The sequence below is a fragment of the Geotrypetes seraphini genome, chromosome 5 (assembly GCF_902459505.1).
Source record: "Geotrypetes seraphini chromosome 5, aGeoSer1.1, whole genome shotgun sequence".
Lineage (NCBI taxonomy): Eukaryota > Metazoa > Chordata > Amphibia > Gymnophiona > Dermophiidae > Geotrypetes > Geotrypetes seraphini.
Genome location: NC_047088.1, coordinates 44300142 through 44318360, shown reverse-complemented (window position 1 = coordinate 44318360; position 18219 = coordinate 44300142). Strand labels below are relative to the sequence as shown.

Here is an 18219-nt window from a genome sequence, read left to right as displayed (position 1 = left end):
GCAAGGGGGAGAGCAAACTTTTACTCTATAATCCTACACGAGGGTACTTCCTTCACATTAGTCTAGGACTGCATATCGCAAACTGTGTGACGCGGCACATTAGCGTGGCTCCTGAGATTTCAGGTGCACCGCGAGACGCGGGGGGGCGGGGAGAGGAGCTGGCTGACTGCCTATAGGACATGTCTCTCATGGCAAGAGGCACATCCTGTAGGCAATAAGCTAGTGTCTTCCCTGCCAGTCCCCCCCCCACCTCCACTGGTGGCCTTTGCACATGTGCAGACATTGACGCAATGATATCACGCAAGCACATCTGCTCATTTCTGGATGCCTCGAGCCGCAGCCACTATGTTTAGTGTGCTGCGGCTCAACAAAGAGTACGGGACAAAAGTTCATTCCTGGTGTATAGATGCACCTTTTTGTCCAGTTTGTCTGTCATAAATAGATTGTAAGCTCTTTTGGGCAGGGACTGTCTCTTCCAGATTTGGTGTACAGCAGCAGTAGTAGTAGTAGAAATAGTAATAGGTGTCAGAAAAACTATCCATAGAGGAAAAATTCTGCTGGGCAGGGAAAGGATACAGGTCAAGACAGCTCAACAGGCCAAAGGGCCCCAATCTGCCTGAGTACCATATTAGCTACGTTAATATGCAAATAAAAGATCAGTGGAATATCATCTCACACCTTTCTTAGTCCAAGGCAAGTTACAGTAAGTATTTCCCTGTCCCCAGAAGCCTAACAATCTAAGGAGTCCTTTAATTAAACTGCAACAATTTAAAAAAATGGCCTTGGGGCACTCTTATGTGGGTCTTTCCTACACACCAAGGTCATTTTTAGTGCAGTTATAAAATGGCCGATTTTGTATTACTGGCCATGCAATAATATTGCCATTAGTGTTTGACTCCGGATGGAAGCTCCCTCAATTGCTCCCCTCGTCCCTGAAGAAAGCTTCATTTGAAACATGCATGTTGCGGAGAGGTGGCTTTGATGAGATTTCAAAAAAAGAAAAAAAACAAAACAAACAATATTTAAAGCTAAGTGAGTCAAATGGATTTCTATATATGAGCAGTTGCACTATCAATAAGGATTGACACAAAAAGATGAAGAAAACAATAGCTAGACGTTTTCAATAAAAACTGGACTGACGATGAGTTTAGCAGTTGGAAGGATTCAGTGCCCAATTGCGTTCTGAAGGTCCATACAAAAATTTCTTACACATGTAGCTACGATATGCTTGGTAGTCTGCAATAAGAGCAGTGTTCTCCCCAGGGCTTTTTAACCGGGCGGTCCGCCCAGCTAATTTAGATTACCGCCCAGCTGTCATCTATCAGTAATCCTGCTGTTGCAGCCGCTCAACATAAAAAAATTCCCCCAAAATACCATCTCTCACCGGCTTGGTGATGCGAACTCATGCTTCGGGGCTCTAAGGTATGCTTGCCGGATTCCCTCCTCTTCCCTCCGAAACCGGAAGTTACATAACGGGGCGGGGGCAAAAGAGAAGGGAAGGGAAACCGGCACGCACACCTTAGAGCCCCGAAGCATGAGTTCGCTACGGGCTAAGGCAGGAAACTGGTTAACGACGGATGGAAACTTACAACTTGCTTTGGGCCTTTCTCGCTGCCGAGTCCTGCCTACTTTCTGTTTCCGCGAAGGCAGGCCCGAAGCAAGTTGTAAGTTTTCATCCGTCGCTGACCTATGCCTAATGACGCAAAAAAAGTCACGGCGCAAGGGAAGCCTCCCCTTCTCTCACTTGGAAACTTCACCGCAGCGCAGGATGCCTATGGTGCAGGACAGGACACTGAACAAATCAGACCTCGCACTCTCTACTACACTGTCCCACACCTACATTGTAGCGAACAAGGAATCTCCGGGAGCTCGAGTAGGTGACGTCATTGTGCGAGAGGGTTGCCGGTAGTAGAAGTCAGGTGGACTGGTCTGGCCTTGTACTTATAGGGGTGTGAGTGACATATTACTCCATGATTGATATGACTGATTACTAGGTTTCAAAGGGCCAAAATTAATTTGTGGATATGTTTTGATATTATTTTATATTTAGTAAATTGTTACTGGAAAAATGTGCAGGTACAGTAGTACTGTGGTATTTTTTTCCCCCCAGGTATTTGAAGTTACTGTAAAGTTATTTAAAGTTTGTTTAGCTCTTGTTAGCATAGTAATTGTGAATCATTTCTAACCAAAATTTGTATGTCTACTCAGTAAACAGGGATGTTCAAGATGCTGAGTGCACAAGAAAAAAAGAGGGAGAGAAAACTTTAAAAAATGGTGAACTTGTGTCATATGAATATAAAGGAGTGAAAAAGCTAATATAAGGGGCCTGTATGCAAAAACTTAAATAGCTATGTGTAGAAAATAGCTCGGTTTGCATCTTGGAGATAAGGATTTTTAAAATTGAAAATGCAAAATTATGCCAAAATTTCTGGGATGCGGTCATTCGTCCCCCTTCCCCCCAGCAGGTCTACCATCTCTCCTCCCACACTAGGTCCAGTTAGTGGAATGCTTTTTTGTTTGGGGGACCCAAAAGCACTGCCCAGGCTCCACCCCAGACCCAGCCGCCATACTAATAAGAGTATTAATTGTAAATGCCATTTCTTCCATTCATTTTTCACATACACACAATATAATCTTATTAATAATACATAATGGTAACCACAAAATTAAACTACACAAAGCACACTCTTTTACCCCTCCCCACCTTGCACAGCATTTCTTCCTCTCTCCTCCACCCCCATGTGCTATGTCCACCATCTCTCTCTCATTCCTTCCCTTGCTGTAAAGAGAATGAGGAAAGAAAGATAGAGGGATCCAGGGTATATCGCTCCAACTCCTTCTACTGCCACATCCAACATTTCTCCCTCTCTCATCCCCCCGGACTGTGTGCAGCATCTTTTACCCCTGTCCACCAGCCCCATGCCCAACATTTCTCCTTCTATTACCCCTCTCCAGAACCATGAGACATCTCTTCCTCCATTCCCTCCACCAGGTCCAACATTCTTCCCTCTTGCATCTGTCCCGCTGTTCCCTCTCCAACACCACATCCAACATTTCTCCCTCTCATCTTTCTCTACCTTACTTCTCTCCCACCAACATGTCCAACAATTCTCTTCCTATGCCCAACATTCTCCTCTTTCTTCCTTTCCCCATGTACACCATTTCTTTCCCTCACAACCATGCTCAATAATTTTCCCTTTCTATTCCCTCCTCCACCTCAGCATCTCTTTCCTTCTATCCTTCCATGCTATGTCCCAAGTTCATGCCCCTTCCCTCCCTTCCTTCTGTATCCCAAGTTTGTGCCCCCTCCCTCCTTCCTTACTGACATTTTCTCTGTGTACAGTGTGCTTTGTTTTTTTTAAAATTTTATTGCTGGTAGATTATTTTGACTTGGTCATTTTAAAAGTAGCTCGCAAGCCAAAAAAGTGTGGGCACCCCTGCTGTAGAGCCATTTCTTATGACTGGATGAACTATATTTATCTTTTTTTTTGTTAGTTGTTTAAATTCATGCAGAAATAAATGGCTAGATTGAACCTAATGACTTCATTAACGTCTTTCCCTTTTTTAAACCTCTATACCATTTGAAAGAGGGCAAATATCTAATTATTCCCTTCTAGAATTGGATACTTCTTAAATTTAGTAAAAATATTCTGGCACAAGTGTCAAACCTTAAAAAAGGAAATCATATTGAGCATTGGAAAATAATAATAAACTAATAAAAAATAGTACACATTTAGGGCTCCTTTTTACTAAGTTGCGATAGTGGTTTTAGCGTGTGCTTAGCGCATGCAGAATTACCACGTGCACTAGATGCTAATGCCAGCATTGAGCTGGCTTTAGTTTTCCCGCTTAGCGTGGGGGTTTGCATGCGCTAAAAATGCTAGCGCACCTTAGTAAAAGAGGGGGTTAATTTTCCCCATCCCACCCCCACCCCCACCCGGCTACTTTTTCATGCCACCCGGCTGGAAAATATTTCTGGGGAGAACACTGAAGAGTGCAGAATGTAATTTACTGCCATTAGCGTGCGGCCATTTTAAAAAGTTACCAGATGAGCACTTACCACCACCCATTTTGTAGGCAGTTAAGGGCCAGATTCAGTTAGGCACTGATAGGTGCCTAGATTAAGCCTACCGGCGCCTGTGTTTTAATTGGTTTTAAATAGTGCGATAACTGGTCACACCATTAAACTAACTGAACTCTTGTTTTTTTTTAAAAAAAAAATTAAGCGCTGCTAGGTGACCTCCAGAACTTGTGCCTGGGTCCATGGCGTCTGGTGATCCTGAAGCCCGGAAGTGGGCATGCTTGGGGCTGGCACTAGACTGCGGCATCATTAGGCGCCACTGGCTACAATTCTACAAGGACCCTTGGTGCCAGAAATGTAGGCCTGTAAAAACCCTGGCCTATATTTCTGGTGCCTAGGGTCCTTAGCAGCCATGATTCTGTTAAGTGGCGGCTCTGTGACTGACACGCAGCAGGTGCCCATTTTGTAGGTGCCTGCCACAGCCAGTGCCAATTACAGAATCAGCCCTTAAGGGCTCATGCAGTATCCACGAGCTAATCAATTAATGCATCTATATTATCACATACTGATTGGTTAACGCGGGAATGTCCATGACATCCTCAGCATGTCACAGGGTACTCCATTTTTAGCTGTGTTAGAGTAGTGAATGGCACGGGACAAATTTGTCCCCATCCCTGCAGGAACTCAATTTCCCCAAACCATCCCCGTGAGTTTGTTGCTGTCCCTGTCCCATTTCTGTAAGCTCTGCCTTAACCACACAAGCCTCGAACACTTATGATTTGAAAGTGTTTGAGGCTTGTGCAGATGAGGACAGAGCTTAGGCATTGGTGGAATGAGGCATTATGACATCACAATCTGAGCTCTAGAATGTTGTTACTTATGATTTGAAAGTGTTTGAGGCTTGTGCAGATGAAGACAGAGCTTAGGCATTGGTGGAATGAGGCATTATGACATCACAATCTGAGCTCTAGAATGTTGCTACTTATGATTTTAAAGTGTTTGAGGCTTGAGGACAGAGTTTCCAGGAATGGGACAAGGACAGGAAAAGAACTCGCGGGGATGGGATGGAAAATGAGCTCCCGCGGGGACAGGGAATAATTTGTCCCTGTGTCATTCTCTATTGTCAGGTGCATGTTAATGCCTAATTCAGCTTAGGGTCTTCTAAGTTTGTATCTGAGGCAATGGAGATAAGTGACTTTCCCAAAGTTACAAGGAGCTGCAGTGGAATTTAAACACTGGCTTCCTTGGTTAATCCCAGTGACACTACTCCACTATACTGACTTGCAGATAAGAACACATTTACATGGGGGAGAAAAAAAAACAACAACCAGGAAAAATTATCTTTCAATAAAGTCCATTAGATTAAAAAAATATTCTTCTGTTCCAGCTGGCCCTAATCATACTACATACTATGATATAAACATCCATCACAACTTTGTAATTAATTTATGAAAACAATAGCAGAACTATTTGCATTACTGACTGTATAACAGATGAACATAACTTAACATATAGCTTCAGATACGAACAGAGAGGACTAGCGATACTGCATATACACATCATGGCTATGCAAGTAAAAACAGGGTTTACATTTATAACATATTAGTGCTTATGCTTACAATTCCTAAAAACTTAAGCACTCTAATGCCAGTTTGTCTGTTACACTCCCTTTGACAAAAGGAAATCTAACATCAAAGTTTCGCTGACAATCAGCTTTTGAACTGGTTGCCAAACCACCAGGCAACCACACTACCATTCAACTCAAAGTCCCCATTATAGGCCTCTGAATTGCTGAAAGGAGCGTCCCCATACTGTCTCTGTAAAATCTGATGCAACAAACAAGACATCCGAGCCTGGGCTACCAATCCATTCTGCTAGGGGAACACCACTCAATGGTACAATTGAAGCTTAATGGGGGCAAGCACTAAAGAAAGGGGGAGGGATCAAGCAGGGGAAGGGATAAAAGGCTGGGGACTGAGCAGGCAACATAGAAAGAATGCATTTGGAAAGTTTCCTGCATCACGTAGAATAACCCTTTTCAATCTTGACAGGAAATGGCCTTGCTCTCAACTAACAGTCGCCAAGAGGCTTCTCCTACTGGGCTCCCTCTACTGCAGGGATCTCAAAGTCCCTCCTTGAGGGCCGCAATCCAGTCGGGTTTTCAGGATTTCCCCAATGAATATGCATTGAAAGCAATGCATGCACATAGATCTCATGCATATTCATTGGGGAAATCCTGAAAACCTGACTGGATTGCGGCCCTTAAAGAGGGACTTTGAGACCCCTGCTCTACTGTATGCAAATTTCAACAATTGCAAGAGACTTCATTCATTACTGGCAGTAGCCACAAGGTGGCAGTAGTTTCTTGAAGACTCAGAAACATAAACATGGAAGCTGGCTTTATATATTAGACAGCCCAACTCCTAAAGTCAACAAAGTTTCATTTAGAATTCAGATGATCTGATGATGGGATTCTGTCTCCCTGTGAGCATGAATCCCATTTGGGGAACTGACCCCCAGTTTTAGAAGCTCTGTTAGTCAGCCCACCCACAGCAGCTCAACTCTACAATCCCTTCCTTTTAGTTTTAACCGATAAAGCATTCCATACTTCCGAGCCTAGTTATTTGCAATCTTTAACTATTCCATACACTCCAGGTCGGTCATTGAGATCCACGCAGGACAACAGATTGGTTCTACCAACAGTGAGTAAAACTAGGTGGGACGTGACTTGAAATAAGGTACTCCTTCTTGGCACCTAGTCTTTGAAAACAACTTCCAAGTAATATTCATACTAAGGGCAGTGGCGTAGCAAGGGGGGAAGGGTGTATGGACTGCCCTGGGCGACATGTTGGGGGGGGGGCACCGGCACCTCTCTGCCCCACCACACCATCCCTCCCCCATGACCCTGTGCCTCTCTGTTGATCTTCACAAGCGCGAGCAACTTCTCCTGCCTGTTGCTGGCACCAGTATGGCTCCCCTCTGAATCACTTCCGGGTCACGGGGCCAGAAGTGACATCAGAGGGAAATCCAACTCTGGTGGGAGAAGCATGCTGGAGAAGCCACTTTCATTGGTGAAGATTTAGAGATAGGGGGGTGGAAGGGAGAGTGTGAGTGTGGAGGGGGGGGGCAGGAAGGAGCAGGAGGTAGCCACCGCCCTGGGCACCTCCTACCATGATTGAGGGTAATCATAAAGCTTTTAAAAAACTATTAAAAAAGCATTTTTTTTCAACAAGCTTTTGGAATCGATTCCTTTCCAAATGATATCATCTATTAATCGAGAGGTCCGCAGGCAATTACACTACAATAAGATACTTTTTTATTGATTGGATAGATTTGAATGTATCTTAGATACATATGTTTAGAATAGGTCTTTTCTTTACATTATGGAGTTCTTTTCTGTAGTTATCTGTAATTTTTATGTAAACTGCTGAGAACTATTGCTAGATTTGGCGGAATATAAAATGTTAATAAACATACTGTTTTCTCAATGTAGCCACCACCCTTTCTGTAAAGAAATACATGCTTAGAGAACTCCTGAGTGTCTTTGGTACAGGGTGAACACAAAACGAATACTGCTGTTCTGGGAAATTGTGCTTAAAAAGCCCTAGTGCAGAGAGATTTGTGAGCTGAATTGTTAAATCCCTTTACTTTAGTAGACTTAGCCTTTAGAAGCTTTTTAAAATCCCTGTATGAAGGCTACCTTTCTTTCCAGGCACATTTGTAAATTGATAGGTCGCTACTCCAATGAAGAGAGTTAAAAGAAATTCTCTCACTTAATTAGGGGGATTCATCATCAATTCATCCTGACCTTAGCAACAGATAAATTGTTTGTTTACTAGTAATATGATTAAGAAACAAAATGCGACTTAATATAAAGAAAGTTTATTGGTGGAGGCATCCCAACTCCATTGAAAAAAAAACCCAAAAACCCACAAAAACCTTCATATCATGTACAACTCAAAATTAAAAATTACAGTGGACTATTCAATCTTTTGCACCAAATACCATGTATGATTGACTCCTATCTGGTAAGAGGGTTGTATGTATGCACTGCAAAGAGCTCTCAGCTCTTAAAGATCAAATACAGTCTTTGGGAGCCAAAATAAGCTAACTTTATATACCTACATAAGTCTCAGCTATGCCAAGAAGACCTTTACAAGGCTGAAGATTTTTTGTTCCATTTTCCTCCAGATGTATTGCTGTTTTAAGATGGGTTTTTACAACATATTGTTACAAGATGAATAAAGCACAGTAAAACCTTGGTTTGCAAGTGTTTTGCAAGACAAGCAAAACATTTGATTCAATTTTAACTTGATATACAAGCAATGTCTTGCAATATAAGTACATATTGTATACACGCATCACATCATCACAACTGAGCCGACGGTTCTTCTCTCTCTGACGCTGCAGGAGTGTAGTGACTGATCTAAATGAGCGAGGTCTTGCAATACCTGTATGTAGAGTATTTTGTGTTAAAGTTTTTGGGTTGTGGAAGAATCGCCTGAGTTTCCATTATTTCCTATGGGGAAATTCGCTTTGATATACGAGTGCTTCTGAAACGAATTATGCTCGCAAACCAAGTTTGACTGTACTTAAAAAAATTGTTAAGTTTGTATTTTGACTTTGTAACCCAAACATATTAGGAAGGGTACCACAGTAGATTTAAAGTATTAAAACACTTTGATCCCTTAACATTTTCATTGGTTCAGGGGGAATCTAGACAGATCATGATATTAACGTGTTGTGCCAAGCACTACTGCATTTATCATGGAATGTTAGTTTTTCATAAAAGTGGTTAATCTCAACGGTGATGGGATAATAGCGCGCCGACAATTCGGCGCAAGACAAAAGCGCGCGTGGGAAAAAATAATTTTTAAAAAGCTCTGACTGGGGGTTTAGGGTGGCAACCCCCCTTCCCACTTTATTGGTTAGTGTTCGCGCTGCCATTGCGGGGAGGGGGGGTGTGAAACCCCCCCCCCCCATTATAGAGAAAACAGAACTTTCCCCCCCAAAAATCAGAAAAAGTTCCGTTTTCTCTATAATGGAGGTTTCCAATCCCCCGAACCTCCCTCCAACAACAGCGCAAACACTAACCAATAAAGTGTGAGGGGGGGGGGGGGTTGCTACCCCAAACCCCCCGTCAGAGCTCTTTAAAAATTATTTTCCCCTGCGCGCTTCTGTCTTACGCCGAATTGTCGGAGCACCACTGACTATGAACCAATCTCTACATTAGCACACCTCTAGCATAGAGCGTACTACTACTAATTATGAATGATACAATGTCAATGCAGTGCTATGTTCTATTTCCCAACTACTGTATCAGCATTGTCAGTAATGATAGTAAATAAACATAAACATAGTAGATGACGGCAGATAAAGACCCAAATGGGCCATCTAGTCTGCCCAACTTGATTCACAGCCATACGCGTTGTTGTGGAAGTAGACATGCTCATAAGTTGTTTGGAAAATAAAACACAGAATACCCTGCCAAAATACCATTGGAAACCACTAAAACCTGGAATCTGACAACTCCAATCCATCAAGTATATCTTAAAATGAGCAGGTCAACATTAAATCTGTCACGTTTGGCATAAAGAAACATTTGGCAAACCTGAGAGTCTATAATATACATTCCTTCAGGTTAGGGAGCGAGGCGTTGCAATGGCAGAAAAAGCCACAACTGGTTTAAAATACTTCTGGCTCGCCCCAAGAGATCCAAGATCATGCCTCGGGGTTTGGAATTTCCTTGGCTTGGATAGCAATACCAGATCAAAATTATAGGACAACAATTTGTAAAGCACATTTTAATTTTTTTTAAAAGCTACCAGAATGTTTTTAAACATTTAGTTTGCTTGTAAAAATTTTAAGTACTGCAGCCTGCACTCGCCAGTATCACTACTCGTTGACAATAAGTTGAATTGTCTGAAGAAATAAAATCCACCGATTGCCGGCATATGAAACTGTAGGCACTAAGGTTCCATGGCTATTTATCAGAAACAACATGTGCCTTCTATGTGTTTTATGGGAGATTGTGTTCAGTATCCGGCTCTTAAGATTAATCTTTTGCTCACTCGTCAAATCCAGCAATCAACAAATATGAATAAGTGTGAAACAATATAAACCATATACATCTTCAATAAATGATCTTCTATTTAGGTCATCAGTTGTGCTTTCCGTATCTTGATCACTTTTAATCAATGGCAATATGTGCACAGCTTAGGCAATGATTTCGTAGGTTTAATCATTAACTTGGCACTCCTCATTGACCCAACTTTATGCGCTTTACTTATTTGCTTTATTTATGCGTTTTGATTAAATGCTAAGTAGTATTAAAAGTTTCCATTTTAAATGTGCTTAAAAAGCACTTATCTGTGTGCTCTGCTCTGTTATACTGGCTGGGGGACTACCTTCACCCGACATGTTTTGCCCAGTGACTGTTTCAAGGATGCCCCCTGTGAACACCAATCGGTCCACTTCTCCCTGCAATCGAATGAGGGGAGAAGTGGACTGAACAGCGTTCACAGGGGGCATCCTTGAAACAGCCAGCATAACAGAGCAGAGCACACAGATAAGGGCTTTTTAAGCATATTTAAAAATTGAAACTTTTGATACTACTTAGTATTTAATCAAAATGCATAAAGCAAACAAAGTGCATGAATAAAGCACTTAAGTAAAGCGCATAAAATTGGGTTAATGAGGATTTGTAAGTAGCAATTAAAACTACGAAATCGTTGCCTAAGCTGTGCACATATTTCCATTGATTAAAACTGATCAAAACATGGAAAGCACATCTGATGACTTAAATAGAAGATCTCATATTGAAGATATACAGTGGTACCTCGGTTTACGAGTGCACCGGTTTGTGAGTATTTTGCAAGACGAGCAAAACATTTGCAAAATCGGTGCCTCAGAAGCTGAGCATGGCTCGATTTATGAGCGCTCCCCCCTCCCCCCCGCAATCCGGCACCCTCCCCCCACGATCCGGCACCCCCCCCTTTCGACACTTCTTACCCTCATCTGGGCACCCCGAAGATCGGCCTCCTCGTCTGCTGGGCCTGTGAGTTCACGTTCTTTAAAACAAGAGGTTGTGGCTCTGCGCTAAGATTTTTCTTTAGTTTCCTTGCAAATGCGCAATATAATCGTATTTTATGAACCTGTTAAACTGCAGTCCTTCAAAGTGTAAAAAAAATAAATATATAAATAAAAATCAGGCATGGGAACTACCATATTTCCCCTTGTATAGGCCGCAGGAAATGCCAATGTAGGTTTTAAAACTCTTAGATAAGCCGCCCCATGTTATTAGCCACGGCTTATCTAAGAGTTTTAAAACCTACATCGGCCTATACCAGGGGTAGGCAATTCCGTTCCTCAAGAGCCGGAGCCAGGTCAGGTTTTCAGAATATCCGCAATGAATATGTACGAGATGGATTTGCATGCACTGCGTCCTTGAGATGCAAATCTATCTCATGCATATTTATTGTGGATATCGTGGAAACCTGACCTGGCTCTGGCTCTCAAGGACCAGAATTGCCTACCCCTGCCCTATACAATGAGGCAGCCTATACATCATCCCCCCCTTAAATAACTCCAGGACGCTGCTTCCTCCAAAGACGCTGGCTGCCTCCTCCAAAGACGCTGTGCAGGGCAGGAGCGATGTTTGCAATCTCAAGCCTCGCCCCGTACCTTCCTGATTGGCTACCATCACGAGAACTGACAGCAGCCAATTGGGAAGGGTGCAGGGTGAGGCTTGAGATAGCAAACATTGCTCCTGCCCTGCACAGCGTCTTTGGAGGAGGCCGCCAACGTCTTTGGAGGCAGGCGCGGCCATCCAGGAGGTATTTAAAAGGGGGGGGGGATGATGTATTGCTCCATGTATAGGCTGCCCCATTTAAGGAAGCCACGCCCACTAGGCCAGTTTGCAAAATCAATGTATAGGCCACGGCCTTTACATAGGGAAATACGGTACTACATCAGCTGCTTAAGTTCCAATGGGTTGAAGATAGCTGGAGAGAATTTACTTGTTTGATATTTCTTACTGTTTTCTCTGTTATATTCCTTTTCTTGGATACTCTCCCTATAGTGATCTAAACTCTTTACTTTTTCTCAATATTTTTGGAGGAGATTTTCTCCATCATTTCTCTTTTCCTTTTGATGTGAATATTATAAAAGCTTCAATTAATTTAAAAAAAAAAAAAAAAATCCCACACAAAGTAATATTTATGTGGTAAATCTTGCACAGTCAAAACTACACATTGACCTGAAAAGGGTGGTGATAAGTGCCATTCGGTATGTTAGCAAGCATACAATTAATTTTCATAACCAATTTATTGGCAGTATTTTAAAGCCTTATGTAATGGAACAAATTAATAGCATAAAACTTTGACAAACCTCTACACACAGAGGCCACATTACAACTCAAAATTTGATGATCATGCTTGGGAGAGAATGAGGGGAGTGGTGGGAACACTGAAGAGGTCACGTAGAAAGACACTGATTGGGGGGGTGGGGAGAGAGGATCATTTAAGATTAGGAATACTTATGCTCATCTATCCAAAGTGGTAGAGAACCAGACAGCAAGACAACTGGGCACACTGAAAGACAACTGGTCTCTATCTGCCATCACTTCCTACATAACTTTAAAAAAAACAAGAATCCTTGATCTGAACTATCTACATCGGAGAAGATATAACCCAGCAGATAATTTACTGCGGACAGTTCAAGAACACTGCCAAAAATAGTGTGAAACTAGGACCTCAGAATTATGACAACTGCAGTCTAATGAGCCCTTTGGAAATAAGTCAAAAGAAATCATAGGCAATACAGTCCCTCAGTAAGAAATGTCACAAACTGCACAATCCCTTACTTTTTCCCACCAGCCATGAACGCTATTATGTAATATTTCATTTCACGCGGGTTTCTCAACAGTCCTTGAGAAACCTGAAGCCAGTCTAGTTTTCGAGCTAAACACAATGAATGAGAAGTTTGCATGCACTGCTTCCATTGTATGCAAATATATCTCATGAATATTCACTGTGGATATCTTGAAAACCAGACTGGTCTGTAGTTCCCCCAAGAATTGCATTGATAAATTCTTCACTCATTTTTCTCTTGGTACTTGACTTCCTATGCCTAGGGCAGGGGTGTCAAAGTCCCTCCTCGAGGGCCGCAATCCAGTCGAGTTTTCAGGATTTCCCCAATGAATATGCATGAGATCTATTAGCATACAATGAAAGCAGTGCATGCAAATAGATCTCATGCATATTCATTGGGGAAATCCCGAAAACCTGACTGGATTGCGGCCCTCGAGGAGGGACTTTGACACCCCTGGCCTAGGGTTACCAGATTTTCCCAAAGGAAAATCCGGACCCATGGCCATGCCCCCAGGCCTGCCCAGTTCTGCACGTGGCCCACCCCAGCCACGCCCCTTAACTTGTTCGTGTGTCAGGACGGCATCCACACATGAGACGCGATAGCACAGTTACTTACCGTAACAGGTGTTATCCAGGGACAGCAGGCATATATTCTCACATGTGGGTGACGTCATCTACGGAGCCCCGGCGCGGACAGCTTTTCAAGCAAACTTGATTGAAGTTTCAAGTTTGCACACTGCACCACGCATGTGCATGCCTTCTCGCCCACTAGAGGGCGCATCCCACCTCGTGGTCCTCAGTTCCATAACTAGCAAGGAAGCCATCCCCGGGGAGGCGGGCGGGTTGTGAGAATATATGCCTGCTGTCCCTGGATAACACCTGTTACGGTAAGTAACTGTGCTTTATCCCAGGACAAGCAGGCATGATATTCTCACATGTGGGTGACCTCCAAGCTAACCAAAACAGGGCAGGTGGGAGGATGGCAATTTAGGAAAACAGATTTTGCAATACTGACTGGCCAAACCGGCCGTCACTCCTGGATAGAGTGTCCAGACAGTAGTGAGAGGTGAATGTATGAACCGAAGACCAAGTGGCAGCCTTACATATGTCCTCCATCGGAGTGGATCGGAGAAAAGCTATCGAAGCTGCCATTGCTCGGACCTTGTGACCCGTGACCCGACCCGGGGGAGGAAGGCCAGCCTGAGCGTAGCAAAAGGAAATGCAAGCGGCCAACCAGTTAGACAGAGTGCGCTTGGAAACTGGATGCCCTAATCGATTGGGATCGAAGGACAAAAACAATTGAGGGACCTTCCGATGAGACCTGGTGCGTTGAAGATAATATGCCAACGCCCTCTTACAGTCGAGCGTGTGAAGCGCCGTCTCGCCAGGATGGGAGTGGGGCTTCGGGAAGAACACAGGAAGGACAATGGACTGATTGAGGTGGAAGTCCGAAACAACTTTAGGTAAAAACTTAGGATGGGTGCGGAGAACCACCTTGTCGTGATGAAAGACCGTGAAAGGAGGGTCCGCAACCAAGGCTTGCAACTCCCCAATCCGCCTGGCGGAGGTGAGGGCAATCAGAAACACCGCCTTCCAAGTCAGAAATTTCAAGAGGGACTTGTTGAGTGGCTCAAAAGGGGGTTTCATCAGTTGAGCCAGAACTACATTCAAATTCCACACGACAGACGGAGGCTTAAGAGGGGGGCAAACCCTGAGTAACCCTTTCATGAAGCGTGTCACCAAGGGATGGAGTGACAGAGGGCGTCCCTCCAGAGGTTGGTGGAAAGCAGAAATCGCACTGAGATGAACCCGCACCGAAGTGGTTTTCAAGCCGGAGCGCGACAAATGAAATAAATATTCTAAAACCGAGGATACCGGAACTGATACCGGATCCAGGTGAAAAGACGAGCACCAGGTGGAAAACCTGGTCCATTTCTGCGCATAGCAAAGCCTCGTCGAGATCTTGCGGGAGGCTTCCAACACCTCCTTCACCGATTGAGACAGGTCCGGAGGAGTCAGGGAACAAGAAACCAGGCTGTCAGGTGCAATGACTGCAGATTGGGATGTAACATGGATCCTTGACTCTGAGACAGCAGAGAAGGAGAGACAGGCAGGGGAAGAGGCTCTCTGGCACTGAGCTGGAGCAGCAGGGAGAACCAGTGCTGACGCGGCCACCGAGGTGCTATGAGAATCATCGTGGCCGTGGACGATTTTAGGTGTACCAACGTTCGCATGATCAGAGGGAACGGAGGGAATGCATACAGGAACCTCCCTTCCCAGTCGAGTAGGAAGGCATCCGCTTCCAGACGGTCCTGCGAGTACATCCGTGAACAATATAGTGGTAGTTTGTGTGTCTCCGGAGAGGCAAACAGATCCACCTGTGGCGTTCCCCAGCGAGCGAAAACCTCGCGTAGAACTGCTGAGTGTAGAGTCCACTCGTGCGGTTGCAGAAGTCGACTCAGTTTGTCCGCCAGGCAATTCCGTTCTCCTTGGATGTAGACCGCCCGGAGGAAGATGTTCCGGGAGGCCGCCCACTCCCAGAGGCGAAGAGCTTCGGAGCAGAGGGGCCATGACCCCGTTCCTCCCTGCTTGTTCACATAATACATTGCCACCTGATTGTCCGTGCGGACGAGGACCACCTGGTCCTGCAATATGTGAACGAAGGCTCGAAGTGCTAGGAAGATGGCTCGCAGCTCTAGCACGTTGATATGACACTGACGGTCTTCTGCCGACCACAGGCCCTGCGTGCGAAGACCGTCGAGATGGGCTCCCCACGCGTACTCCGAGGAGTCCGTGGTCAGGACCTTGCGAAAAGGCGGAGTGCGGAACAATAGCCCCATGGACAGATTTGAAGAGTCTGTCCACCAACGCAGCGATTTCCGCAAGGGCGGAGTTACCGAAATGAGGCGAGACACCGGGTCGCACTCCTGACGCCACTGGGACGCGAGGGTCCACTGAGGGATCCTCAGATGTAGCCTCGCAAACGGCGTGACATGTACCATCGAGGCCATATGGCCCAGCAGCATCATCATGCGCTTGGCCGACACCCTCGATAGTTGAGAGACCTGGCGGCTCATCCGTACCAAGGTTTCCAACCGCTGGGTCGGCAGGTAGGAGCGTAGGCGCACCGTGTCCAGCACCGCACCTATGAATTGAAGAGACTGCGACGGCCTCAACTGAGATTTTGGGAAGTTTATCTCGAACCCGAGAGTTTGCAGGAAGGCAATAGACTGTCGGGTCGCTGAGATAACCCCCTCCCTGGTCGGGGCTTTGATGAGCCAATCGTCCAGGTAAGGGAACACATGGAGTCCACGTGACCTGAGGGCTGCTGCAACCACCACCATGCACTTCGTGAATACTCGTGGGGACGCGGCCAGGCCGAAGGGCAGTACCCTGTACTGGAGGTGGAGGTCCCCCACCTGGAATCGTAAGAATCTTCGACAGGCGGGGTGCACCGGAACATGGGTGTATGCTTCCTTCAGGTCGAGGGAGCACATCCAGTCCCCTTCCCCCAAGAGGGGATACAAAACCGGGAGAGATAGCATTCGAAACTTCTCCCGGGCCAGGAATTTGTTGAGCTTCCTGAGGTCCAGTATGGGGCGCAGGTCCCCGGTCTTCTTTGGGACCAAAAAGTAGCGGGAGTAAAACCCCGTACCCCACTGGTCCTTGGGGACCGGCTCGACCGCCCGAAGCTTCAAGAGGGCTTTGGCTTCGGTTATAAGTGTCGGTAGCTGCGAACGGTTGCAGGGGACTAAACTTGGGGGACTGTCCGGCGGCGAGGACACAAAGTTGAGCGAGTAGCCCTCGGAGACGATCCGGAGCACCCAAGCGTCTGAGGTAATCCCGGTCCATGCCTCCCGGAAGGACCGAAGACGGCCCCCGATAGGAAGGGGTTCCTGTGAAAGTGCGGAGGGGAACCCGCCCCGTCCGCTCAGCCCGTCAAAAGGAAGGCGCGGGCTTAGAAGGGCCCTGCGCCTGGGCTTGGGTTTGTCCCCCTCTGCCTCGCTGAGACGGACGTCTCGGAGGCGGTCTCGAGAAAGCCGGGGTCGACTTCTGAGGGTATCGGCGCGGCGGAGGCCAAAAGGGTTTCTGCGGCGGGGGCCTAGGTTTGGGGCGGACCAGGGATGCTAGAGAGCGCTCCTGTTCCGACAAGCGTTTGGTCGCCGCATCCAATGACTCGTCGAATAACTCGGACCCCACACAAGGCAAGTCTGCCAGGCGTTCCTGCAGGTTTGGGTCCATGTCGAGGGTGCGAAGCCAGGCCAAGCGGCGCATGGCCACCGCGAGGGCCGACACCCTCGAAACCAGCTCAAAGGCGTCGTACACTGCGTGGAATAGGTACAACCGCAATTGAGACAGGTTGGACATAAACTTATCGAATCCTGCTCTTTGGGAGTCCGGTAACGAGTTTCGATATTGAGGAAGGTCCTTCACCATACCACGCAAATAGGAGGAAAAGGTGAAGGCGTAATTTAGAACCCTGGTGGCCATCAGGGAATTTGAATAGAGGCGACGGCCAAACTTGTCCAGGGTCCGCCCCTCCCTGCCTGGTGGAACCGCCGCAGAAACCCGTGAGGGCTGTGATTTTTTAAGAGCAGACTCCACCAGAAGAGACTGGTGTGAGAGCTGCGCCTTATCGAACCCTTTAGGGGGAATCGTCCTATACTTCGATTCCATTTTTGAAGGCACAGACGTGACTGTAAGGGGGTTTGACAAGTTATTCAGCCAGGTTTGCAGAAGGACACTGTTGAGAGGGAGTCTAGGCACCTCCCTAGGAAGAGTGGGGAGGTCCTGTTCCTCCAAAAATTCTTTGGAATACCGAGAGCCTACCATCAGGTCAATCCCCAGGGCTTGGGCCATGTCCTGAACGAAGGATGAAAATGAGGACGGCCTAGCCTGGGGAGACGGGGTTCTCGACCGCCCCACCGAGGAGAGGGGGGAGGCCTCATGGGAATAATGAGGATCCCTAACCGATCCCGAATCCCAGGATCCCCTCTCGAGGGCCCTCGAGGGGGAAGGGGAAGTTATCCTCCTCGCAGAACCCTTGGGTGAGGACCCAGGGGTTCGTGGGACACTCTCCCGTTTCCTCGGCGAGGCGGCCCGGGAAGACTTCCCATGAGGTGAGCGGAGGAGCCTCGGGTTGTCGAGGCGCAACTCCGACACCTGCAGCGCCTCGCCCCCGAACGACGAGGAGCGGTCGCGCCGAGGCGAGCCTCGGGGTCGCTTAGACTTCCTCGATCGACGCCCCGTACGAGGTCGCGTCGAGGGCGAGGCGTGTCTGGAAGACCCGGAGGAAGAGGAGGAAAGACGGCGCACTCTGCGCAACTT

General features: G+C 46.4%; 1 protein-coding gene across 3 annotated transcripts in view; it reads right to left on the bottom strand.

The window, feature by feature from the left end:
• Positions 1–18219, bottom strand: part of GPC4 (glypican 4) — a 213047-nt gene that overhangs the window by 90415 nt on the left and 104413 nt on the right. Inside the window, exon 1 of one of the 3 annotated variants that reach the window (XM_033945375.1) lies at positions 1385–1438. The exons of 1 other annotated variant lie outside the window; for it this stretch is intronic. In XM_033945375.1, the coding sequence (XP_033801266.1) occupies positions 1385–1406 (22 nt within the window). In that variant the 5' untranslated portion in view covers positions 1407–1438. Of the gene's footprint in view, positions 1–1209; positions 1230–1384; positions 1439–18219 lie in introns of those variants that run through there. One more of the 3 variants, XM_033945377.1, reaches the window with a different exon arrangement.